A 27,488-nucleotide genomic window follows, 5' to 3' on the forward strand; every position below is an offset into this window, starting at 1 on the left:
TTGCAGTCAGATGGCCCTGGGTTTGAACCCAGGCTTGGCCACTGAGCAGGGACAAACCAAGAAACTACACTGTGCCTAAGTTTCCTCTTCTACAAATGGACACAAGAGTAGCAGCTTCTCAGGGAGGCCATTAGAAGCAGGAGGCTGCGTGTGCTGCCACATGCACCCAGCCCCGGGGAATGCAGCGGAGCAGGGGATCCACTCACAGCGACGTCCCTTCTTCCAGGGCTCCACAGGCCTCAGTGGCATTTTGGGAGTGACTCCCTCCAGATTTGTTAAAGGGGACACTGTCCTTGCTCTACAGCCACATTGATGTCACTTGCCCACATTAATTACAAGACGTGGACACAGGCCCAGGGGCCCGAGTTTGCATAATGGTCTCTCTGGGGGAAAGGCACCTCAACCCTGGGGCCATGCCGGAGCGTCCTGCAGGGAGTAAGGGAAGCCGTACAATAGGGCGGTGAGAGGTGACATTTAAACCAATCACTCCCTGTGGTTTTGTCTGCAGCAGACACATTTACACTAGGCAAGAAGTTGCTTCTAACGCTGTCCAAATGCCTAAAATGGGCTATTGCATCAGCAAGGGAGTTTTCATCTTTCCAGCTTGTGAAGCCTTAAAAAAATCCTTGTCCTTGCTCCCTGGATTCCAGACTAGTGGCTGTAGCAGCTGTGACATTGAGCTATGGCTGTGTTCTGTGGGAGACCCTCCCAGCATCCCCATCACACGAGCCTGGTCCGAGAGGTGGGGACTCAGCTGTGCTAACGGGGACGCCAATCTATAAGGTCCCTCCAAACCTGAGTTCCAGTGCAAAACTGTCAACAAGAGGTGGGGCTGGCCAGGAAGGCCTGCCGCCTCTGTCCCCTTCTTGCTAATGCCCGACACTTCCGAGGGGCTTGGCATCCGTAGCTGAAGAGATTTAGGACAGAGTGAGAGGGCGTTTTCCCTTACACTGCCTTGAAACCACCAAGGGCCACCCTCCACCCTCCAGCCTCCACCCTCCCCTGGGTTCCCTGCCACAGTCCAGTCACAGGGCTTGTAAGACAAGAAAAGGCAGAGCTTCCAAATGGGCTGGAGCCTGAGTTTTTTTTTTGTTTGTTTTGTTTTTTTAAAAAGACATGGTCTTGCTCTGTCACCCAGGCTGGAGTGCAGTGGTGCAATCATAGTTTACTGTAACCTTGAACTCTTGGGTCCAAGTAATCCTCCTGCCTCCACCTCCAGAGTAGCTGGGACTATAGGTGTGCATCACCACGCCTGGCTAATTTTTAAAATATTTTTTGTAGAGACAAGGTCTCGCTGTGTTGCTAGGCTGGTCTTGAATTCTTGTCCTCAGGTGATCTTCCCACCTCGGCCTCCTAAAGTGCTGGGATTATAGGTGTGAGCCACCCCCCAAACCTGGAGCCAGGTATTGTAGCTCACCAGGAGTTCAAGACCAGACTGGGCAACATGGCGAGACTTTGTCTCCAATAAAAAAAAAGATGTCTACTTCTGCATCCCTGGAACCCATAAACATGTGACCTCACGTTACAGATCTAATCTGGTCAAGGACTGAGACTGCAGCACAGGTGGGCTCTGCAGCAACGCTGAAGTAACTCAGGCTGGAGCTGCTGGAGGCAGGAGACTGAATCATCTGTCCTTGCCTCTCACTCAGCAGGACGAAGGGCCCTGGGCCCAGGCTGATGGGCTGGACAAAACCCAGAGCGCTACCCGTGGGAGCCCTTAGCAACCACACAAGGAACCACAGCAGCCACTCCACAGCCCAGAGCAAGCACTCCTGACTTTGGAGGGTGCTACACTGGATCAGCACGGGCTGTGCTTCATCAGCCACCAGGCGACACTCTGGGCCCTGGCGGTGAATGCCAGGTAGTGTGCAAGCAAGGTCGTCGGATGACACAAGAGCACGGGGCTCAGAGTTCTGGCCCCAGAGCCTGACTGCTGGGCCTCCCCTCCCAGCGCGGCCCACAGCATGGTCGTGGACAGCTCCCTTAACCTCTCAGAGCTGTGGTCTCTAGGCTGGAAACGTGGGAATGACAAGAGTCCCTGTTCCATGGGGCTGTGTGAGGCGTGAACACCACAAAGCACTTAGCACAAAGCCTGGCACTCGAAAGTGCGCAACGGTAGCTACAGTTAAATATATCAAGTGCCCGCGGTGGGCTGAATTGCGAATTAAAGCTCCTTTCTGTTTTTAAACAACTGCTGGGCCTGCCTGGAGTGGCGCAACCCGTGAGCGCTGGCAGGTGCCCCAGCCGACTCCCCCGGCGGACGGGCGTCTCTCCAGGGGCAGCAGCAGCCAGATTTCAGCAGCGTGCCAGGGATTTGGGAAAGAAAACAAAACAATAAAAAATAGCAGTTACCAAGCCTGTGAGGTTGCCAAGTGTTTCAGAGTTTAGGAACGGCTCAGCGCGTACGCTCCAGGAAGAGCCGTGGCAATGAACTTTCTTAAAAAAAGGCTGGAAACAGTGAAGGAACTTGGTATTTCTCATATAACACACCTCAAAGCCCTTTCTAGAAGATTCCTCACTTTAGCAGAGGAATTCAGTAGACTTTAGAACAGGTCATTTCTCCACAAGAGAAGGTTTTCTTAACTAATGCTTCCGAAACTATTATACTAAAGGTGACTACTTTCCCCCTTTAACTTTTTCATAACAATTGTCTTGTTGTTTTAACATCTCAACTGGGAAAAAATGGAGCCAGAGTAAGCTCCCACATGAGCTTTCCCGCCTGCGGCATGCTGGCAGGTCCCGTGGGCCCCGTGCACTCCACCTGGCGGAGGTGCATCCCGTAAGTGCGCCTCCGGCCTTTCGTGGCCCTCACTGTCCCCGGCACCTGCTTTGGAGCTGGCACACGGAGCTCCATCTGCCTTTGCTGGGCAAAGAGCCCCGAGAGGCAGGTGGTTTCGGCGTCATTTCCATTTTCCAATGAGATGCAGGCTCGTGGACAAAGCCTTCCTCCCCTCGCCCCATCCACCTGCAGTGAGCTTAACTCAGCAAACACCTGCTGGGACCCCGCACAGGCTCAGCTGTGCCAGCTGGTACACAAGTGCCAGAGGACCGGCATGACAGGGGGCAGCCCGTCCTAGCAGACCTGGAATGCGAGGCACAAGGGCTTGGGCTGAACTTGGCACGTCAAGGGCAGCCATGGGGCTGTGAGCAGGGAAGCAGCAGGTAGTCACTGGCATCTAAAGGCCGTGAACGTGGCAGTGGCGTTGGGATGGGCTGGAATGGGTGAGGGCCCTCTCGGTCCAGCAGGAGGATGAGGTGTCCTGGAGAATCTGGCTGGGAAGCGGCGAGCCTGCTGCCTGCTCGAGCCAGGCTGCTGCTTGTGAGGCCTTTCCTGGCCCTGGAGGCGGCCGCTGTGTCTGTGAGTGCGGCTGAAATGGGCAATGGGACCATGTTGTGATGATGAAAAACTCCTGACATAACTTCCTGACGACGCCCACCCCAGCAGCTCCCCGGCTCTGCTGAAGCCGCCACGCATGGCCCTCTGTCATGTGTATGTCACCCCCGACTGGGGTGGCGGGCGGGGTCTGGCTCTGTGGCCTCCTTCATGGTATGGCTGACACGTGAGGTGCGAGGTGAGCGTGGGACCAGGGCCCACAGCTCAGAAGACGAGCGCTGGTCTTAAGGGTAGAAAGTGACTGCAGCAGAAGCACATAAGAAAGTCACAAAGAATGGTAATGCCAACTCCCACTGTTCTCGCCGTGTTTCTGACATGCTCGCCCATGTATCACGGAGAACCCAGAGCTGCTGGGGATTGCGTCTCCCCCAGACTCAGCTGGCCTCGGGCTGCGTCCCCCACAAGGGAGCAAAGGAAGGGCGGCCTTGGCCCTCTGCCCTTGGAGCGGGACACAGACGTGGCAGCCCTTCCCCGGAGCAGGACTGAGACCTCCCTCCCCGGGAATGACCAGCAGGCGCCTGGGCAGAGGGCACGAGCCGACAGCCCTGCACAGTACTGCTCCCCTGGAAAACAACAAATGAGGGGTGACAGGGTCCAGGTCCCCAGGGGATACTGGCACAGAAAGAGGCCAGACACCACAACTGTTACTTCAGCTTGGCCCCAATTCCTTTATATACAGAACAGGATGTTACCAAACAAAGTGGCAACAACCCTCCGTTCCCGCCGAGGAGCCAGCGTGTTCCCGGAGGCCCCAGGCCAAGGCGGGACGGGTGGGGGCCTGGGGTCTCGCCAGCGCGTCGGGGCAGCTCAACACAGCGGCTCTTTGGGGTAGCAGGAACCTGGCCAGCCCACCCCACCTGCCCTCAGCTGCGCTGCTCAGGGAACCGATCTACACAGAATGTTCTACCAGGAATTATGGCTGCTGAACACGAAGATCCCCTTTATCTGTGTCTTAGAAGCAACGTAACCTTTTAGACAGGAAAAGTCTTAAAGAAGTTCCGTACACAAGTTGCTCTGGATGACTCTTAAGTTGCTAAATTAATTCCTTGAAAAAACTGCTTGACTACCTACTGTCTATGATTTTTCCTCAAAATCCATAATTCCTACTGCCTGGAAACCTCTCTACACCTCTCCCTGACGTCTCCCTTAAAAGTTACTCCTGGGGGTGGAAGGAATTAAGGGTGAAAAGTTTGGAGGGGAGGGTCCCTTTCAATGGCTTCCTGATGTCTAACAAACCTTGACTTTTCTTTCTCTGGGTGCTTTGCTGAACTTGTGCTGAGAACATTTGCTGACTGGGCAGATGTTTAGGAAGCTGAGTGGCTATCGAGGAAAGTCTATTTCCTTGCTTAGCAGTTCTCAAAAGACACTCAGGGACAACTGAACAGGCCTGTCCTGTGGAAGAGAAGCATGCTTTCCACGGTGAAGTTTGAATCTGGGTTTAACGACATAGACCTAATCGGGGGACTTCACTCAGGCAGGAGCCTAGCGAGGCCTGGGTCACAGGCGGGATCCTCCCTTTCCCGAGGCTCGTGCCACAGCCACCAACGGCACTCGGATCTCAGCCTGCTCAAGGCCCGCGGAGGACAAGCCAAAACACACAAGACCCACTGGTTCTGGGCAAATTCTAAGATGACATTGTAGTCTGCGCTTGTGGCAAATGTCTATCAGTCAAGAAGGGGTCTGCCAAGTGCAGGGGAGCTGCAGACAGTCCTTCTGGCCCCCAAGCCCCTGCCCAAGGTGGGTAAACCTCGCCTGCTCCCAGTGATGGCAGGCGGGGCAACGCCCCCATCCCGCCCGCAGGACGGCGCTGCCCCGGCACGCGGTGGGTGCACAGGCGCCAGCTGGGTCTGCCAGGGGCCTGAGCGTCTAGATGAAGCTTCGTGGCCCCTCGTCGCGAGCTCAGGTGGGCAGGACGGTGAGGGGAGTCAAGCTTGTGTTTCTCCTGCTTCCCCACCTCCCAGCATGGGACTAGTCTCCCACACAGCGCCTCCAAAAAGCTGCTCTAAGAATCAACCCAGGCTCCCGTGACCCGACACCACCCCCAGCCCCAGAGGAAGCGCTGCCTTCCAGGGGCCACAGGGCCTCATCTCAGGAGACATGGAGCAAACAGAAACTGCCACGTGTCAGGAGGGGACTTCGCTTTGCATCTGCAGACGAGCAGTAACGTGAGACGAGTGAACTGTAGGAAGGCCCTGCCTCCCAAATCTGCAAGTGCACCAGGGGACAGCAGGCACGGTTTCGGGGTGGGGACCCAGTCACTAGGACTGGACAGGGGGAAAACCAGCACACACCGGCACTGCCGTGGGTGACACAGGGGGGGCTGGCCAGGGACGGTGCTCCCACGCGCTTTTCTACCTTGGCCCCGCCATGGCCTAGATCACAGATTATTAATTCCTCCCCAAAATGAAACATGCCTACTGCAAGGTTTGGTGGCAACGTCCAGGCAACTGTGCACAGGATCGTCACAGACCTTCGTGCGTGGGGCATTTTAAGAGAATGAGTCTGTGCCAATCTTTAGGAGAAAGGCCCCGATCACATATGAGTTACAGACATTACCAGACTGAAATGTCAGCACTAACCTCACAGCACGGACAACGCAAAACGCTTGTGGTAGGTGGGCAGACAAGGCCCAGGCAGCTCTGGAGGTGAACAGAAAACAAACTGGACAGGGGACCACCCCCTCATCTTTGTCAGAAGAGTTCTGTTACCTTTTCTGATCTTGTCGTGAAAATTGATGGCATCCACGGAAGCCGTGACTATGTTGGTCTTGCAGTGGCGTGCGGCCACGATCCCCGCAACCTCGTCCATGAGCTTCATGGTGACACCTGCAGAGAAAGGGGCATGTGAGATATAAGACATGCAGGAAGGGGGGACTATTTCATATTCTGGAAACGAGTCATAAAAACCCAGCCCTCCCATCACCGCGGGGATGGGAGCCAGGGCCGCAGCCAGCAGCAGCTGAGGATGCACAGACGTGGCACGCCCCAGCTTGCACCTTACACGTGGCTTCCTCAGGGGCTTCTGAAATGATCACCCACAGACTGACAGACTAGGCCACTAACAAAATGATAACCCTTTTCCTATCCTCTACAGGTATCTTATCCTGCCAAGAACGTTTTGTTACAACATCCACTGGGATGGCTGCAATCAGAAAGTCAGATAATAACAAGTGCTGGCGAGGGTGTGGAGGAGTCGGAACCCTCGAGCTCCGCTGGTGAGAACGTAAGATGGCTCAGCTGCTTTGGAAATAGTTTGGAGTTCCTCCAAAATCTAAACACAGAGGGACCGTATGACCCAGCAATTCTACTCCTAGGTGTATACTCGAGAGAAATAAAAACGTATGTTCAACAGAAACTTATCCACAGATTTCACAGCAGCATTTACATGTAACAGCCAGAAAGTGGCAACGATTCAAATGTCTGTGCACTGAGGAATGGATGAACAAAATGCAGCATATCCACACAACGGAATGATATGTGCTATAACAGATGTTTTCAAGGATGAACCTTGAAAACATTATGCAAAGTGAAAGAGCCAGACACCCAAGACCACATATTGTGCGACGCCATTGTAAGAAATGTCCAGAACAGGCCCACCTACAGAGACAGAGGCGGTTTAGTGGCTCCCTAAGGATAGGGGAGGAGGGGAAATGGGGGTGACTGCTGATGGGTGCAGCGCTTTATAGAGCAATGAAAATGTTCTAAGGTCGACTGTAATGGTGGTTGCACAACTCTGTGAATATACCAACTAATCAATGACTTGAGCACTTGAACAGGTAAACTGTGCGGCATATGAACTGAAGAACCCTGCAAAGCCAAGGGGCCTGTAGGCTGTCAGCTGCAGACATTTGCCTTTGCTCAGTCCCCTTTCTGTGATGGGTCACTGCCATGCACAGGCTAGTCCCTGCAGCCCAACAACTCTTATCCCCAGCGCGACACACATTCTTATTTCACTTTGAAATTCAACCATTTTTGATCGACAAAAGCAGCAAAGCAATGTTGATATTGATCAACCTATTAGCTATCAGAAATTTTAGAAAGTTATATGCATGCACCCTAGGATACAGAATGATTTCTAATAAACCCAGAGAGCCAAAAACCAGATTCCATCCCACATGTGAAAGGCAGGCTCATATGGAGTTGTGCTTAGGGTGGGATTTGTAGGCTCACACGCCTGTAGGGCCTGGCTGTTGATGTCAGAAAGTGAGGAGAGCTATTGGGGCTGGGGCGAGTGGCCAGCCAGGGCCCTCTGCTGTTCAAACTCCCCACCCCTGAGGGCCCGTCTTTTCAGGAGACACTAGCCAGATGTCCTGTGCATGACCTGTTCTCATCCTGACTCTACCAACTGGAAAAAAATAAGAGCGATTGGGGAAATCTGAACACTGGATACTCGATATTAAGCACTTATTAATTTACTTGGGAGGATGTGATAACGGTAGTGTGAGTGTTGAAAGTAAAAAGTTCTGGTTTAGACATAATGTCTGGGGCTTGCTTCAGAGCACTGCATAGTGTGAGAGGGGAAGCAGGATTGACAGGTGCTACTGGTCACTGAAGCTGGGAGAGGACCCTGGGGGCTCAGTAAGCTTTTCTCACTACTCATGTACACCGGAGCGTTCCATAACAAAAAGTTTTTTAAAAAGAGGTGTTCTTTTTTTTTTTGAGACAGAGTCTCACTCTGTTGCTCGGGCTAGAGTGCTGTGGCATTAGCCTAGCTCACAGTAACTTCAAACTCCTGGGCTCAAGCAATCCTCCTGCCTCAGCCTCCCAAGTAGCTGGGACTACAGGCATGCACCACTGAGCCCAGCTAATTTTTTCTATATATTTTTAATTCTCCAGCTAATTTTTCTATTTTTTTAGTAGAGATGGGGTCTCACTCTTGCTCAGGCTGGCCTCGAACTCCTGAGCTCAAACGATCCACCCACCTCGGCCTCCCAGAGTGCTAGGATCACAGGCGTGAGCCACTGCATCCAGCCAAAAACAGGTGCTCTTGATTTTAAAGGATTATGTGTTTATTACCACTAAAAGAAGATCCTACCACTAAACGATGCTGAGTGAGGAGGAGCAGGGGACAAAGTTAGAGTGAGTCGTACTTGCACCTGTCGTTTTAAAAGCACCTTCATGACACTGGTGCGTCTGTTCTGCTCAACCTGTGCATGGAGGTACCAGCACCTGCATTTTTCAAATTAACGACAAGAGGCTCTGAGTCACATAGAGATCCAATCTAAAGAAAGAGCACAAGTAAAATGGGAGGAAAACAGCTCTTTTGCAGAAGGAAGGATCCTGGGCATCAGGTAGTGTCCTCCAGCAGAGGAGATGTTGCTGCCAGGCGGGAGGGCAGCTGCCGGGAAGAGCGCTCACAGGTCTGTGACAGGGGTCCTGCTTTGCTTTGTCTCTGCCTTGCCTTTTCAAGGAGTCTGTGTTGGGTTATTTCAAGTCATTACTGGACATAGACATGTGCAGCCTTGTCTAAGCCCAACACAAGGTCTCCTCTTCTTCTACGGAGTGTTTGTGTTAGAATCAATGTTCAGAACTTAAAAAGTACCTACAAAAGCAGAATTTATTAAGAATGGAAGAATAACTAGAAGAAGTTTTTAATCAGTTTCTTTGAACTGAGGTTTTGTCCCATTTATCCAAAACACCAGCTTGCTGGCACAGAGACACCACGTCTGTCACTAGAAACGTGGCAGGATGCATAGCACATGGCAGCCAAGGTGGGCTTTGCGCCCACAGCAGACTGACCAGAAATGTGCGTAGCCGGGTGGGTTCCTGGTGGGCAGATGCCCCGCCGACCCCGTGTAGGCTCTGCATGGCTCCCCAGATGGCACGGATGCTGCACTGGGCGGGGCTGTGCCTCACTGTCCCTGCGACCCGCACCCAGTACGGAGCCTGGCATTGGCTGCTCAGGAAATAGCTGCTGCATGAATGAGTTGACCAGCAATACACACTGACGGGAAGACCACAGTCACCCTGAGCAAGCGGCTCCCACAGCAAGGTGCGAGGCTCTGTGTCCAGGCAACAGTGCGGCATGACAGTCACAGGAGACGGCAAGACAGCTCACCCAGCCACAGGGACCCAACACCAGGTCAGCTAGATGGCCGATCAGGTGACAAAATTGATATTCAAAATGACCCTGTGTGTGTTGGTAGTGACGTTTATGGGGACAACCTTCTCCAGCCCCAACACCCAGCATGAAAATGACTACGGAGGAAAGCCACGGAGCATGCTGAGACCAGCTGCCAACCCGACGTGAAGCCACATCACAGCAACGACGGAAGGGCCGAGCCTGGCCGACGGAGCTGATAGAACTGCAGTGCCCAGATCCGGGGATGGGCATGGTCCCACCGTGTGCCTCCTGTCAGATGATGGCCACACCTGGGACTGCGTTCCAGGTACTGGGAACAGTGCCCAATATGAGTGGCAGCAGAGCAGGAGGGGGTAGCATCCCGGCACTCTGCTGGACAAGGAGGCCCAGAAGACCTGGGTCTGCCTCACAGGAAGGCCGGGCCAGCAGGTGGGAGGGCTCCGGGCTCCCACAGGCTCTCATCCGGACAATCTCTGTCCACTTCAGGTAACCTGCGTCCTCTGGGGAGGCCACAGAAGGATCCCGGAGAAGTGACAGCAGGGTCACATTTTTTTTTTTTTTTTTTGAGACAGAGTCTCGCTTTGTTGTCCAGGCTAGAGTGAGTGCCGTGGCATCAGCCTAGCTCACAGCAACCTCAAACTCCTGGGCTCGAGCAATCCTTCTGTCTCAGCCTCCCGAGTAGCTGGGACTACAGGCATGCGCCACCATGCCCGGCTAATTTTTATATATATATATATATATATATCAGTTGGCCAATTAATTTCTTTCTATTTATAGTAGAGATGGGGTCTCGCTCTTGCTCAGGCTGGTTTTGAACTCCTGACCTTGAGCAATCCGCCCGCCTCGGCCTCCCAGAGAGCTAGGATTACAGGCGTGAGCCACCTCGCCCAGCCAGCAGGGTCACTTTTAAGGCTCACTAGACAGAAAAACTTTCTGGGGGAATAATTAGAACAGTCCAAAAACCAAGTGCACAGCTCTGTAAAGGCGAGGCCCCGCTCGTGCTGGAGCAGGCGTGGTGGGATAGGGGCTGGAAGCAGAAGCCCCACCCACGGAGACGGACCTGGCGGGAAACCTGTGCCTGTGGCTCCAGCCACCCTGAGTCTGTGTTTCACAAATGGACCTTTTAGTGCTGCTACAGCGGATTTGACGAAAAGCAGGGGTAACTGTGGTCTGTGTGTAAACTTCTGGTGGCTTATTAGGGTGAAGGGAACTGATCTCGTGATGATTGAGATTAGAATCGAACACAATGAGGTGCCGTCCCCTGTGCTCCCTCCTCCCGCCATGGAAGCCACAGTGGGCATCTGACGCTGAGACGCTCAGGTCAAAAGGCCTGTGCAAAAGTCCGATTGGTAAAAATGCACGCGATCTCACCCCATCATGACATGCTTGTAAATATCCTTACAATGAGACACCTGTATCTATGATGGTACATGATAGCTTACAATCAATGTGTCGACTAAGAAAACTAAATTTTAAGAAAAAAAAACACCAAAAAATCACAGTACCTAATTCCTAACTGCTGTCCCTGCTCTGCTGCCCACCTGGGCCCAGGCTTGCCAGAGGCAGCCACCAAGCCCTGACGCTGGCACCACCACCTCCCCATCACTTTCTTACGCTGTAATTTGAAATATCAAGAGCCCAGGTTTTCTGTAAAGTGCCTTTTTCCAGGTTCCTACTGAAAAGTCTCGTCAACGCTTCCCCTGTAGGCACGATGGGTGCTGCCAACATGGGAAAATAACTTCGCAGAATTACAGTCCGTTGCGGCTGTCTTCACTTCCCAGCATTTGTAATTTAAAAGATGACAACAAAATTGTAGGATGTGATGTCCTTGGAGACTGCACTCGTTTCAGGAATTATGGGAAGGGAAAGAAACCAAGACTTGCTTGGCTACTAACGTATAAACATTAGGTACTAAAGATATTTTTAAATCTAGCATTTAACTTGTTTGCAGATTTTTTATTGTTGTATTGTTTTTGAGTATTGACAACTTGTCGACGGGCTTAAAAATAGAGGCTTTGTCTCCCATTGCCGAGGCCCCATGGGGCAGGCGGACGGGGCAGACCTGCCTGCAGACCCAAAGCAGCAGCTGACAGCTCACAGCCCGCGCTGCTGCTTGTTCCGTGGGTGGCAAGCTAGATGCCCCCATTTCTATATTTAATCCCAACTGACGGAGCGTGGGTGCCGGCCTCCTATATTAAGAAAACGATAGTAACTTCATCTTGTTTTAAATACCCCACCCTTGGGTAATTACATGGGTTATTTATTATAAGATCCAGTGAGAGCCGCCAAGACAGCCCTACAACCTGGCACCTTTCTGAACTGGGCCCAAGGGCAGAGAAATATTAATTAAGGTCATTAACAACGACTATTTTTGGCAATTACACAAGGTAGTAAAGACGACGAGTTTCTAAAATAGTGATAAACGTCAGAAGCGGGAATGCTGGCGGCAGTCTCGGGCCGGGGCATCGCAGGCCCACAGACACAAGGCCAAGTGCTGTCCAACCATATTTCACTCCCCACGTTCTGTGGTCTGCATCGGGGACACGAGGACGTCTTAATTGCTTCCTGCTGTTGTGCATTGGTGCTTCCCGTTCAAAACAAAGCAGCAAAGAAAGTAGGGTGGCCGGATTTACGCCCCACTGCTGTGGGGGCCCCAGCAGGAAGTGGTGGCAGCTCCGCGTACACCCCCACCTACGCCCATCCCAAGGACAGGCCAGTGGGAGGTGTGGCATCAGCCTGGAGCCACAGGAACAAGGTCGCTTCTTGGAAGGCCAAGAACCACTTCGGTGAGACGTCCTTCCAGAGTCCAGACTGGCATCCGGGTAAGGCCAGTGTGGAAGAGCATGTTCACCATATTGAGTGGGGACCTGCTGCCAGAGGACAGCTGCCTTCTGTGCCCTTGAGGAACACAGCCAAAGGAGGCACAGGCCGCTCAACGTGGGAGCAGTGTGCACTCTCAAAGTGCACGTTAGAGTGACGCACCGCCCAGCGGGGACCCCGCTGAGAGGAGGACCTGTGGTGGGCACGAACGATTGAGTTCCTAGGACAGGTGCCTGCAGGTCCTTAGACAGGGGTGCCACGAACCCCATACCCAGCCAGGGGCGGGGGGCCGGGGTTCTTGGGTTGACAACATCTGGGGTTAAGGGTTACAGTTGACTGGCCCCTGCCTCCCAACCCCTACAGCATCTAGGTGGACGTGAAGCTGCTCTCTGGAGCTCCAGCTGTAGAACATGACATCGTCAAAAACTAAAGTTCTTAGAAAGTGAGAACTGGAAGGAACAAAGCTGCACCCAGTGCCACTGTCAGCTTCCCAACAAAGAAAGTGACGCCCCAAACCAGAACTGCTCATCCCCCTCTTAGCCCCACTAGAGCAGGGGACGTGCTCTGCCAGTGTGGTTCTCTCCTCCGCCCCCAGCTGAGGGCTTGGCACGCTGTCACATGCAGCAGTGGGGGCTCAAGTCAAAGGAGGTCACAGATTTGGAAAAGAGCATCTGTGCTTCTTGTTGTATTTGTTAGTGAAAGTCAACTCCTCCTGCAGGTGCAAAATACTGTTTTTTTCCTAACTGTCCCAAGGAGAGCAAGTGAACAAGAGTGTCTTGGCAGAGGTGTCTCGGTGGAGGCCCCCCAGGCCTCCTCAAGACTCCAGCCCAGCTGTGCAGTCCCCTGGGCTCGTGTCTGTACCCCGGCTGCTGGACATTCGTGTGGGCGTTTGCCACAGGAGGTCTGTCTCCTGACATGTCCGCAGGGGCTGGGCTGCATCTCACTCCCCCGCATCCCTGGCCTAGCACCAGGCTGAGCACACGGTGGTGCCCGGTGCCCACGTCAGACAGCGGCTGCCAGGGGCCCCTGGAGGGCGGTGCAGGAGCAGCCAGGCATGCTCTCCACGTGGCGCTGGCCCCGGGCCCGTCATGGTCCGCAGTCCTCCTCGCCACACGGGAAACTTCTTCCACCTTCCCAGCTCGGCTACTCAAGCTGCCGAGTGTCTGCTCCACGCCAGGCCCATGCTAAGCAGGGACGCAGCAGAGAAGAAGCCCCCACCACATGAGCGTCCACTCTGGTCGGGGGCAAAGGGCCGGTGGGAAACATGCATCAAGTAGTGACAAGTTCTCTGGAACAAAAGCGAGTAGGGTTGGCGGGCGGTCGATCTGTCTCGCAGAGCACTCAGCAAAGGTCTCTTTGCTTTTCTTCAGACACCTGGAGGAGACCAGAGGCAGCCATGCAGGTGTCTGGGGGACCCGGGCAATGGCAGCACAGGTGCGGAGCCCGCAGGCAAGAGTGTGCTCAGGTGCCCCAAGGATGTCCTGGGGCAGAGAGCAAGGAGAGAGAACGGAGGGAGGTGCCTAGGTGGGGAGGCCAACACAAGATCATAGAGGGCTTGCTAGGGCAGCAGTGGCAGAAGCAAAAGCCACGCGGCTTCTGTTCAGAGCTGTGGAGCCACCGCAGGGCCCAGGACACAGGTGTCTCAAGGCTGTTTGAAAAGGTCGCTCGGCTACAGCTTTGAGAAAAGACCGTTCGGGCACAGAAAGGAGGAGGTGCCAAGGGGAGACCATTTCACGGGTGATGGGGTACCAGGAGCTGACAGTTTGGGGGAGGTGGCCCAGGGGAGCTGTGTGGACCAGCTGACAGATGACAGGGGTGCAGGCGCAAGGCTGGGGCTGCCGTAGGAATTCTGGCCCGGTCTATGGCGGGCAGTAGGAAGAGGTGCTGAGCTCTGTGTCTGACACCACATGCATGGGGGAGGCTGGGGAGGCGCAGCCTGGAGCTATAAATATAAGAGCCGGGGGCCCAGGTGGCGAGGATGAGACGAGCCCGAGAGGGAGGGAGTGAAGGGGTGCAGGGACAGAGCTCTGAGGTGCCGACACAGCAGGAATAGTGGGATCAGCAAGGGGGGGGCAGCCAGGAGCAAGCCCTCCAGTCCATAGCTCCTGCGCACCGGCCTTGGCTACAGGCCAGACAGAGGCGACCTGCGTGGGCTCCAGGGAGGCAGAGGAGAGGGCAGGAAGGGGTGACTGCAGGCAGCTCCCGTCCCGGAGATGCTGGGCTGAGAGGGGCGCAGGTGCACCTGGGGCAAAGCGCGAGGCCACTCTGCCAGGGAGAAGCCCAGCCTCAGCCACTGGCCCAAGGGGACCAAGGACAGCTTGACAAGCAGAGCCCCAATGACTGTGACTGATGAAAGGCTTTATGACAGTCACGATGCCATTATCCTTTTTCAAAAGCAAGTTAACCACAGAGCTGGGGAGCCCTGCACAAGGCCACCTGGGAACCCAGGCCACAGCACGCCGGCACATCCCCCCAGACCATCCTGGACCATCAGCGCTGCGGGGGCTCTTTATTGATGAACGTACTGGTAGAGTCAAGACAGTGCAGGATAGGGAACAACCGTGTCCTGGACACTGTTTTCCGTAGAGACGGCACTGTCCCCATTGACAGCCCACTGCAGTCACGCTCACCCCTGACCTGGGCTGGGGGAGCAGGTGTGATTAAAACACACCAGGCCCCGACCTCGGCAGCAGAGGCAGAATCACCCCAGTTAAGGGGCTCAGTGACAACCTCACCCACATTCTGCAAACCAGCAGACGGGCGTGTGCTCCCTGGCAGGGGCAGGAGCGGGGCGGCTGCCGGGAGGGGAGGCCCCGCCTGGGAAGCCAGGTGGGGGCGAGCGCACAGTCCAGGCGGCACAGAGGAGGGCAAAGCAGCGGGGGCAGCTTGGCAGTCAGACAGGACAGTGGAGCCAGCTCCGATGCCCAAACGTCCCAGGCTCTGTGGCCGTGAGAACCTGGGTCTAGGGGCTGGAGTGGGGCTGGGGCCACAGCTTGGACATGCGGGGAGAGCGGGGGACCTGGAGTCCCTGTCCCCAGATGGAGACACGAAGTCGGCTGGCCCCAGCCCCAGTCCTCTCTCTCTGTGGGTGGATTTTGACATTCTTTTCCCAGTTCCAACACTGAGGTATTTTTAATTTTTCTTTTTAAGTAACACAAGCTCAAAGTTAGCCACTTTTGCTCCGAGAACATCTTTAACCATCTCCCCAATTTTGAAAGGAAGCTTCTCCTTTTCGTTATTTTCTAAATGATTCTAAGTCTAGCTTTTACCTTTCCTTTGGCCAGTAATTATCAGGGGGAACGTGGCTTCATTTCCAGGTAGTCACGTTCTTGTCACAGAGGCTTGGGCTCAGGGGGCCTCACTTTGGGGAATTTATAATTAAAACGTTCTTCGTGGCCAAGCACATGGTCACAATTTATAAATGATCCACTGGCTACAGGGGACAAGCTCCAGTCCCATGCAGTAGAACATCCTCCTTCTGTGTCTGTAATAAGAAAACTAATGAAATAGAATAAAAATTACAGAAATAACCTTGATTAAGTACTTCCTACATGCCAGTTGCATTATCTCATTTAACCCTTGACCCCAGAGCTCCCCTGCAGAAAAGGAAACCCAGGCCCAGCGGGGCTGACTCGGGGCGAATGCTGAGCACGATCCCAGGGGCGCCGTGCACACAGCGGCTGCAGACGTTAGGAGAAGGAGCGCGTGGGGAAGTCACGAGGAAGATCAGGTGCAAGGACCCGACATCCTGGTGAGGACGCCAAGGGCTGCCAGAGCTCTGAGGGCACGGAGTGGATACTAGCAACTCTGTCAGGTGCCACCGGAGGCCACAACAGAGGCCACAGGGTGCAGAGAACTCACGGAGACAAGGCGGAGGGAGGTGCCCAGGACAGACCTGGGACGACGCGCTCAGGGGCAGGCGAGAGGAGCAGGTGGAGGCTGAGGAGCCCCCGACGCCCGCCAGGGTGGGAGGAGGTGGATTCGGAGAGGGTGGTGGCCTGAAACCCTGGGAGGGGACTGCAGGGTGGTGGGTGAGCAATGCCCTCAAGAGGTCAAGGGAAGCGGGAGTGAGGACAGGGCCGTTTTAGCTGTGGAATCATCGGAACCGCCAGGCCCCAGCCCAGCCCTGCTCGGCGCCCGCCAGGAGGAGGGCCTGGGAACCTGCTTTCGACAAGCACCAAGACGGCTTCTGAGGACCAGACAAGTTTAGGAGGCTGTTTGAGCCCCAATTCTCTGGCACACACCCTGGCCTGTGCTTCCCGGGACCACGTGACATGAGCTGAGCAAACCCCTTCCCCGAGGAGGCCACCTTGACCTGCATCTCTGTGCAGAGCTGGTTTTTACTCAGAACCGAGGTGACCAATAATGCTGGGCTTCCTTTCTAAGCCAGAGAACGGCCCCTCCCCTCCTCCCGCCCTGCTCACGCTCCGAAGACCCGACAGAGGAACCGGAGCAGCAACTGAACAACCTGGCTCTCACCCTGGGATGAAGGCCCGCCCGGGTCCTGCCCAGGCTGGAACAAGGAAACGTGGCAGACACTCCCTAGGGCACCTGTGGCACTGGGGCCAGCTGGCCCATGTCCCCAGTGAAGCTGGTGCCAGGGGTGGGGGTGTCTGACCACCCAGAACAGAGTGGCCACTGGCCCGGACGTTCAGGTCTCTACTAAAAGCTTCTCAACTTTCTTCCTTTCCCAGTTTTCAGGTCTTTAAAGGTATAATTAAAAGAGGATCACAATAATTAACCGTAGGAACAAGATTTTTCTTCTAGCTTTTTTAAATAGCACAAAAAAGAGCCCTGGACTGCCTACTCTAGGGTACCTAGGACGATGACAAGAAAGATTTCAGAACTGGAACTATTTTGAAAAGGAGGGAAAGACACTCTGTGGGTGCTACAGTCCAGGAAAGTTCTTTCCTCCCAGCTGTTTCCCTTCTCCAGGGTTACTGATGACGCAGATCTGCCCTAGGCTGTCCCAAGAACCACCTGGACCTCCTGCCACCATTGGATCAGGCACGTGGGTCTGGGGAAGGAGCTGGCAGTGGGGCGGGTGCCCCCAAGGCCAACTCTATGCAAAGGAGGACTGTCCTTCCCAAGTAGAGATGGTGGCACAGGAAGAACCCCGAGATGAGAGGGGAAGGCCCAGGACTCTGACCACGATGGGACTTGAACTTAGTAACGCGAGAGGTGAGACCATCTGCCGAGACGGCCTGTGAAGGGTGGGCCCAGAGCTGAGCAATTCAGAGAGATGTGAGCAGGTATGGTCGGGACTCTTGCCCAGAGCAGTGCTTCTCCATCCTCGGTGGTCTCCAAACCAGCAGCAGCTTGGACGGGCGCCACCCAGAGCTGCTGAACACTTGGGGTAGGGCCCAGCGAGCTAGAGCTGTGGCTCTCAACGTGAGCACACAGCTCCAGTGGTGTCCAGAGGGAAGGATGTCACTTTACAAGGAAGAAATGCCCAGAAACTGCAAACCACACGATCTGCTATTCAGATGAGCAAGTTAATGAGACATCTGCTGGATGACTGGGGACAGGGCAAGGGGCTAGACAGAGTGAGGAGTGGGCATCAGGTCACCGACAGGCAGAGGGAAAACTGACAGTGCCTGGAGTTCCCTGCAGGAACCCCGCAGGAGGAAGACACAAGCAACACCTTCCAAGCCCTTTGGGGACGAGAATTCCCCCTAGAATGCCATACTCAGCCAGGAGACATTTTCACACGTGCAAAGCTCAGAAAGATGACTCTACACCCACGACCAAGAACACCTCCCACAGCGGCTCCCCTGTTCCCACAGCAGTTCCTTTGTCCGACAGACACATCCACCTAGCTGGCCTCACCCACAGACATGGCGCTGTGGGGACGGGAGCACAGTGAAGGGTGCAGTTTCTCTCTCGCCCTCCTCTCCCCGTCTGCGAGAACACCGACGTAGAGTCACGCCAACACGCAGCACGCAGAGGGCAACCCCGGGGACGGTGGAACAACAGGGCAGAAGGGCCCGGGCCCAATGTCACCGAGCTGCCGCATCAGCCCTGGATCTCTCACAGCCGCATCATCGCGTTAGGAAAAGTCTCTCTTGTTGAAGCCACTGCTGTTTGGGGCCTTTGTTACAGCAGCTGAGGCTTCATTTTAGTTAATATATTATCTCTCATGGGAAGCCACTGGTGGACATGTTTCACAGAAACCAGCAAGGAGGAAAACTGAAGATCTGTGAATCAGCACGTCAGCCCAGGCGAGAGGCAAAGGCAGTCTCAGGAGAGCAATCTGGAGCAGGCACGGGAGCGAGCGACTGGAGAGGAAGACTGCGGGTGGAACTCCCCAGGGAAAACAGCACTGAACAATCATCTGGCCAGCACAACTGTACCGAGAAGCGTTTTACAAAGCTCCTGGAGGCAGGGGTCCTCAAACTTTTTAGACAGGGGGCCAGTTCAGACCATTGTCCCTCAGACCGTTAGAGGGCCGTTGGAGAGTGCGGCGCACATTCCACACATGTGCACTGTGGATCCAGGACGAGTCGGCTGCCAGGACAGGCAGCGGCAGCAAAACACCCAGTGGAGCACCCCCGGTAGAGAGACTTACTCGGATACTCAAAGCAGGTGGAAACCAAAGCAGTAATTAGCAACTGCAGTAACAAACTTACAAAGAAATGTCATTGTAGTACTCTACCTGGCTCGGCCGGGAATGGTATTTGTATAGCCACACATCCAAAACTTACATGGCAAGGGACAGTAGCAAGAGCTTCACATTTAGGAAGCCTGAGCCATGTACCAGGAGCAGCAGCTGAAGTTGCTGGAAGCGCAAGGCAGGAGTGAAGAGAGGATGAGAGATAGCTGTGCTTTTCAAAAGCCATTTTGGATTGATTGTTTCCACATAAAACCTTAGTTTAAAATAATTAATCTAAAAATAAAAAATAAAGTACCAATGAAAAAGCCAAGGCCTCTGGAAGTTGAAAAGTGAAGAATGCATGCTCCAGACTCCTCTGGGGTCTGCCCTGAACAGGGCAGGGCTACTGGCCACCTGGCAAGGTCTGGACCCCCTCCCCCAGATACCTGCCAGGTACCCCTTCAGGCTGCACAACCAATAACAGGCAGGGGAGGGGAAGGGAGAACAGGTGGAAACTGGCCCTTTCTGGGGACACCCAGCACTTTCAGGAGGAGGAAGGGGGACCGTGCAGCAATTCCCTCAGGACTCAGGGAAGGCAGAAGCCAACAGCCAGGCTGGCGCTTCTGCACGACATCCTTCAGTTTACAGCTGCAGAGACACAGCCGGCCCTCCTCCCTGGCCCTCGAGGACAATTGTCCTTGACCCGTGCTGGCTCACCTACCGGCCTTGTCTACTATTCAACAACAGCCGGCAGCAGGCTCTCCGAGCACCGGGAAAGGAGGAATGAGCAGGGGTCTGGCCAGAGCCACTGGATTCCACCTGGGATTCCCAGACAGAAAGGCTTCTCCCTTCTGCAATACCTCTTTCCCGAGTCTGTCGTTACCAAGACATGTGTTTAAAGTCCCAAGAATGAGGCCAGCCAATGTGTGGCAATCACAGAAAATGAAACTCGGGTGCAGCTTTTTAAAGACACCCACAGTGACAGAATTGCTGAATAAAGGCTGAATTGGCATCCATTTCAGTTCACTATTTTCTTTTGCAATTGGCATCTACTGAATTACAGTTTAGTGAAGACTCTGATTCAGATGATTTTAGATGCCATTCTTGTTAACAGTACTCTGTAGGAAAATACAATAAAATCATAGTTCCTGGGTGTTTTCAACATGGTGTTTACTTTATTCATTCACTCCTGGTGAGTCGCTGGCAACATAAGAGACGGTTAGGTTTGGTAAAATTATTAGACATATTTTTATAAATCGTGGGCACAAAGCCCCTACTGAAATAGGCATTGTAAAGCCATCATAAACACTTCTTAAACGCACACTAAACAGGTGCCTGTATCCCATGAAGCAGCTTAGACCCCATGAATGAATGCAACCCGCTGCAGACTTCTAGGGGTTTTCCACAGCTCCCTCGCTCCTGGCAGCCTGCTGAGGTCTCCCAGCACGTGATGAAAGCAACACTGGCTGGTGAGCGTGGCTTCTCATCAAGGAGAAAGCCATGGTGCTAATGCCACATTTGGTGGAAACCTGCGCACATGCGGACAAAATACGCAAAAACTGTAGCACAGAGTTTCACAAATAACAGGTAGAATTAAGACATGTGAGGCTCAAAGACAATTCTTTGAAGTTACAGAAACCTGGGCCCAGAAGAGGGGGCTGCTGCCCACCCTGGACTTTGAGGGAATTAGAAAGAGAAAAGGGCCGGTGAGGAAGGAGAAATGGGAAACTTGTGAGGCCACAGCTAGTTTCAGGGTAGAAAGACCCTCAGATTGTTACAATATTCAGAGGCCTGGAAACTACCACTTGTTATAAAGTAGAGCTTCCCCTGGGTAGGACCTAAGTTAATCAGATTTAAGGGCAGTGCAGTGAGCATTTAGTGGAAAGAGAAAAATAATAATGAAACTGAAAAAAGAAAAACCCAAGGGGATTAGTTTAAAAAAGAAACAAACTTTAGGCCGGGCGTGGTGGCTCACGCCTATAATCCTAGCACTCTGGGAGGCTGAGGTGGGCAGATTGCTCAAGGTCAGAAGTTTAAAACCAGCCTGAGCAAGAGCGACACCCCATCTCTACTATAAATAGAAAGAAATTAATTGGCCAATTAATATATATAGAAAAAATTAGCCAGGCATAGTGACGCATGCCTGTAGTCCCAGCTACTCGGGAGGCTGAGGCAGTAGGATCGCTTGAGCCCAGGAGTGTGAGGTTGCTGTGAGCTAGGCTGATGCCACGGCACTCACTCTAGCCTGGGCAACAAAGTGAGATTCTGTCTCCAAAAAAAAAAAAAAAGAACAAACTTTAAAAACATATCTCAAATCAGGATCCACTGTGATTCTGACAGGCCTAGGGCCCATTGTCCTTCAAATGATCTGTGCCTCTCTCACAGAATGAGTATCTGCAAAGTGCCTCTTTTTATGTGGAGTGCTGGATGCCCTGCTCCTGAGGCATCCCTGGTAGAAATACCAATGCAGCCAAGCCTACGGTGGTACCATTTGAAATGGGTTTTGATCTGGTTATGCTAGGAAGGTAAAAAAAAAATGAAATGGGTTTTGAAGGATGAATGGGAGTTTTCTGAGTGCAGAAGAACTTAGGATTCCAGGTATTTAGAAAGGACAGTACAAATGAACAGCACTGTGCAAAAGGACCTGCATGCCTCGGGAAATGATGAATAGCACACCCAGAACAGCTGTGCCCAAGCTTTGTTAGCTACACGACACCTTACCAGCTCCTGCTATCATCTATACCACTTCACTACTTTCTCCCTGATATTTTTCTTCAAATCAACTTATTTTTTGAAGTTTACTTCAATCTCCTTCAAAATGACAATATCCATGAAATTATAGGCATGATGAGCTACTTATGTTTGCCCTAAATCACAAAATCACCCACTATTAAAGTAAAAAATGTCCATCTGAACCTAGCGCGAAGTCCTCTTGTGATCCGGTGATGTTTCCTGAGCTCTGGGAAAGCCTGAGCTAGGAACTTAAATGCCTGCAATGTTTGAGGCGGGACCTGCATTTATTGGGACTAAATAAATGCAAATACCAGGGGTAAAAACATTATTAATTAGCCAATCTTTGTTGGTGGGTCACAAACAACTACTCTCTGGGGATGTCAGCACCCCCAGGCCCTACCCCTGACCCACGGGCAGCCATTAAGCATCTCATGGCTATGAGGTCATGGAGTTGCCCTTGACCCCCCACTGGGATGCAGTCACCCATTGACTTTCATTTCCAATTTGAAAAACAAGAGTCGACGGTATTTCAGTAATTTATTATGCAATCTCTTAAAAGTTTAAATTTATACTTCACTAAACACAGAACCTAAACTAGGTCAGCCGGCAGCATGGCTTCCTGGGGGACTAACAAGGAGCTAAGGGACGGAGGGGGCAGCCACAATCGCTCACTTCTTACCTCCGTGCACGAAGCCATGCAGGGTACAGTCCGAAGGCCCCACCAGGTGGATCAAACTGGACTGGCTGTAGCTGACGGTGTTCGGCTCTGGAATTGCAAAGGAGGTGGATTAGTCAGTCGTGTGGTAGATCAAGTCCCACATCTGAAGGTCTAGCAATGAGACAATGCCCTAAGGTCTGCGGGGTCACCGAAGGTATCCAACTGCTGTCAACTTACATATGATTTCTTTAAGAAAAACTGTGGTCTTCAAATGGGGGTACAATTGGTAAAGGGGGAGGCTTTCAAGGATTAATTAGCCATTCTGTTAGTAGGTCACAACATTACTCTCTAGGGACATCGGCGCTCCTGCCAGGCCCCATCCAAGGATAGCACTAAACATCTCGAAGCCACAAGGTCCCAGGGTTGCATGTGACCCTCCACTGGGATATAAAGACAGGTACTTTCTAAGTCTGGCCTTGGACAAGTAATGTTATTCAGCAGCAAAAATGCTGGTGGGGTGAAGGGTGGTCCTGATCCAGAAGTTGACACCTGGGGTCTCCTAGATGTCAACTGTCACCAATGAGACCTTGGTGTGTGCCTCCAGGTCATGGGCTAAATTGTATCCCCCCAAATTCGTATGTTGACGTCTTAACCCCTAACCTCAGAATGTGACTATGTGCAGATGGGGTCTTTAAAGAAATAAGTTACAATGAGGTCATTAGAGTATCCCTGATCCAACAGGACTGGTGTTCTTGTGAAAACAGGAGGTCTGCACACAGGCCTCTACAGAGGGACCACCTTGCCAGGACACAGGGAGGAAAACGAAGTTCTGCAAGCCAAGAAGAACAGGCTCAGGAGCAAGCAGCCCTGGAACACCTTGATCTTAGACTTCTAGTGCCAGGACTGTGAGACAGATTTCTGCTGTTTAAGCTGCCCGGCCTGTGGCACCTTGTTCTGGCAGCCCCTGCACACAAATATAGTCCACGTGGACTTCCAAACTGTGTATTTAGTCACCTGGCGTTGTCATGGAGCATGAAATCAGAATTCAGGTGAGCTAGAGCCTTAAACCTTGTGTATCTATGTTTAGATACACAAATACTCACCATTGTGTCACAACTGCCTGTTTCAGTACAGTAACCTGCTGTACACATTTGTAGCCTGGAAGCAACGGCTGTACCACATACCCAGGTGTGCGGTAGGCTGTACCACCTAGGTTTGTGCAAATGCACTCTATGATTGCACAACGATGAATTTGTCTGGCAACATTTCTCAGAACACATCCCTGTCGCTAAGCAACACATGACTCCTTGAATTCCTTGCTGTGTCAAGAGGTACAGTTAACAGTCCCTGCTGGGCAGGACGGCACCACCCATCCACGGCTGCACCCAGTCTGCCTCGGGGCCCAGACACCCAGGGTCCTGCTGGGGAGGCCACAGCCAGGGAGCCACGAAGGATGCTGGCTGGCTCCCTCTGCCACCACGACCACCAGAGACATGCCCCAGCTGGCGCGGCCAGCCCAGCATCCCCAAAACTAAGGGCCCGCCTCCCCCACGCTCCACACTACTCCACGCTGCATCCGCTGGCTTCACGTTCCACTCATGGAAGACGTGAAAATAACTACTTTAGAGCATGAATGGAAACCAAAATCCTCAGATTTGGCCCAATCTCAGGAACTGCTCTGACCAACTAAGAGACCTCCATGTGAACAATGAGGAAAGATTTTTTCATTAATTTCAAACAATTGAAAACTACATACAAAAATCTTTGTCACATCAAATATCTACTTGTTCAAATGACAAACAATTGGAAATAACTACAGCTCCTTAGCCACAGAGAAGCCCCGCTGTTCTGTAGTACTCTTTAGAAATAGCAGTTGAGCCGTGTGTCATAACTTAATGTTCTCAGAACTTGGATTGAGGGGTTTTTAATAAGCAGAAGCCACCAAAATCCCCACAACAAAGAACCTACCCTTGGCCATAACCCGGAACTCCAGGAGGGCTCTTCAGGGCAGGGGCCATGTCTGGTTCACAGCCCCCCGGCACAGGCACTTACCGAGGAGAAAGGAGCACCACCCTCGCTCCTCCCCAATGGCCTCTGCTGTGCTCTCCGTCTCTCAGGTGAACCGGGCCACATGTGAAATGGCCCTGCTAGGTTCAGTTTCACATCACAGAGATTTAGGGTGCCATCTCTTATCCTGCCAGCGCTGCCTCAACAAACACATAAACTGGTATCAGAAGTGGGGTACTGGCTGGGCGCTGTGGCTCACGCCTGTAATCCTAGCACTCTGGGAGGCCAAGGCGGGCGCATTGCTCAAGGTTAGGAGTTCGAAACCAGCCTGTGCAAGAGTGAGACCCCATCTCTACTATAAATACAAAGAAATTAATTGGCCAACAAATATATACAGAAAAAATTAGCCAGGCATGGTGGAACATGCCTGTAGTCCCAGCTACTTGGGAGGCTGAGGCAGGAGGATCGCTTGAGCCCAGGAGTTGGAGGTTGCTGTGAGCTAGGCTGATGCCATGGTACTCACTCTAGCCTGGGCAACAAATCAAGATTCTGTCTCAAAAAAAAAAAAAAAAACACACACACACACAAACACAAAAGAAGTGGGGTGCTGCCCAAATGAAAAGGGACATTGTTTATGATCACCCTGGTGTAAAAGGTGGGACACGCGGGCAGCCGAGACGTACGCCTGCCGTACCGCAGGGCTGAGGGAAGCGGCCACGGCGTCAGGAGCTGCAGCGCCAGCTTTCATCCTCTTGCTCCCAGCGAGGCAGGTCAAGAGAGAAGTGGCTGGTGTGTAAGCGGAGATGAAAGTGAAGAGTCCAGAAATGCGGTGCACTGAAAGATGAGAAAGGCCCATTGTTTCTTGAGCCAAGAACTGAGAGAGACTTTGAAATCGAAAGCCACTAAGACTCAGCCTTATATCAAAAATCAGACTGAAGTGTGGTCTTCCTACGCTTGTGTGTCTTGAGAGAGTGAGAGAGAAAGAATGGAGTGAGAAAATAACGAGATACAACAGGCCTGAGGATTATGTGTCGAAAGGACACTGGGTGTGGCCACTGTCACATAGAACTGCTGGAAGCAAAGAGCCTGGACACCTACTCAGTTAATAAGGGGACGGAATTCTCCAGGACCAAGAAAGCTGTTGACTATTTACGCCTTAAAGGAACTCTGGATCCCCAGCCCTGGATGAGCAGGAAGTGGGCCGTGAGCCCCGCTCCCCAACGCGCCCTTCAGATGAACAAGGAAGAACCTTCCAGACGGCAGAGCCAGAGGCCATGGAGTTCCTCCCCCAGAACGGAATCAGGGTCTGATCAAGGACTGTCCCCCATGGCCACAGCTCAGACTCTGGCGGGATTCACCACTGTGTGGACCGGGGCTCCTACGGACGTCTGATTCTTTCCTTTCCCAAATGAGCACATTTGTTCTGCTCCTTCTCCCACCACTGTGTGCACAGTGCACGTGCAGACACCTCGCCGTTTTAGTTCATCGGTTGCAGGACCAGGAGGAATCGCGTGTAAGCCCAGTGGAGAAGACTGCCCACAACCCTGCACTCCGAGGGCGATGTGGATTTCAGGTGGTCACCCTGAGGGTGAGGTTCTACTCATGCAAAGAAGAACAAAACAGGGATCTGGTGTCCAGAGGGCAGGACCAGGCAGAGACAACTTACTAACTAATCTCCAAACCTATGTCCTCACCCTCCTCCACACTCAGCAAGCCCACGTTTCCCAGCCTCCTCTGCAGGGTATGGAAATACCACTCCTGCCTGCCATGGGACATGAGCAGGACAGCTCTGTGCCGTTTCCAGGCCTGGTCCACCAAAGCCTCAGACATCTGAGCCTCCCTGCTCTGTCCCCTTCCAGAACCTATTACAGAGGGTGGAGCTACAAGACCAAACCAAAGGGGCCAGGGTCCCTGAACCCCTGCGGTTTGGAGGAGATCCAACCCCGATTAGGAAAACCCAATTTTGACTTTACCGAAGCAAGAAATGAACCTCTACTGAGTTACACACTAGGATTCCAGGGTTTATTTGCTGTAACAGCTACTATAACCTTGACTAATACAATGTCTAATCTTTGAAGCTGCAGAATCAAAATGAGCCGAGGAATTAGGATCCTAGGGTAGCAATGGGCAAGACTCACCTGGCCATAAACAAACACAAAACTCTCCTCTCTGACCCCGTCCTATGTGACAGAAGCTACTTCCAGCACTTCCTGTGCGTTCTATCAACACATCACCTCAACAGCCCTATTCCGGTGGTTCGATCACCTGTTTCTTGTAGAAAAACACCAAGGCCCAGGGAGTTTACGTCTCCATGGGAGTTTACGTCTCCATGGGGCAGCAGAGCTGGGATTCAAACCCAGGCAGTGCGCCACTCCAGAGCCACCCTTCTCGCCCTCATCCTCTCCTGCCCCTCCATGCCGCGCTCCCCATCCTGTGAACAAGTGCACGTGGAAACTAGAATATGCGCCTGGCCAGATGGCTGGTGACGTTGGGAGGAAGTGGCTTCAGCCCAGGCTCTCCAGCCTCCGCACTCTCGAGAGTGGCTCAGCGGAGCTGCCTGGGTTTGGCCACAGCCTGCCTGACCCCAGGAAGGCGGATCCCAACCCAGGAACCAGGGGCTGGGTGACCTGCCAAGACCCCCACTGTACTGGCAGGGGTGGACCAGACATGGAAGTAAACACTGTTTTCAACCCAAGGGCCAGGGATGAGGCAGGCACTTGAACTCGTCTGAGGCAGGGCTGATTCTGTCATAAACCCACAGCCCGGAGTGGACGATCCTATGACCAGTCTCCACGCAGCTAGGGCTGGACAGCTGACGGCCGGGAATCTGAGGTGCTCAAGGTAACTGCATTTTCTCTTGTTGGATGAAGAAAACAGTAAGGACAGCTGGATTTTTTAATAATATATACTGAGAAATTACAGCTATATATATCGGACAACTGGTATTTAAAGGATGCTCAGACTCTCTGAGAAGATACCAGAGAGGACGCTGCCCCTGTGGAGGTTGCTAGGCGACAGTCTGGAATCTGACTCTAGGTTAGGGGGGCAGAGTTGGGGCCTACAGGCTGGGAGAGAGGGTCCCACACGTTGGAAAGACCCCGATGCCAAGTGTGCGTGCACACCCTTCTTCCAGAGCTGCTGCCCCCTTGACATGGCACTTGCCAAGCCCAACTCCCCACAGGAGACCAGGCCGGTCCCAGATG

General features: G+C 53.0%; 1 protein-coding gene across 4 annotated transcripts in view; it reads right to left on the reverse strand.

Annotated features, from left to right (window-relative positions):
* ACOT7 (acyl-CoA thioesterase 7) overlaps positions 1-27,488 on the reverse strand; it is a 104,952-nt gene that overhangs the window by 24,613 nt on the left and 52,851 nt on the right. For all 4 annotated transcript variants that reach the window (XM_020285507.2, XM_075993465.1, XM_075993464.1 and 1 more), the window contains exons 6-7: positions 22,300-22,386; positions 6,103-6,219 (exon numbers count right to left, since the gene is read on the reverse strand). In XM_020285507.2, the coding sequence (XP_020141096.2) occupies positions 6,103-6,219; positions 22,300-22,386 (204 nt within the window). The remainder of the gene's footprint in view (positions 1-6,102; positions 6,220-22,299; positions 22,387-27,488) is intronic.

The sequence above is a fragment of the Microcebus murinus genome, chromosome 2, assembly GCF_040939455.1.
Source record: "Microcebus murinus isolate Inina chromosome 2, M.murinus_Inina_mat1.0, whole genome shotgun sequence".
Taxonomy (NCBI): Eukaryota; Metazoa; Chordata; class Mammalia; order Primates; family Cheirogaleidae; genus Microcebus; species Microcebus murinus.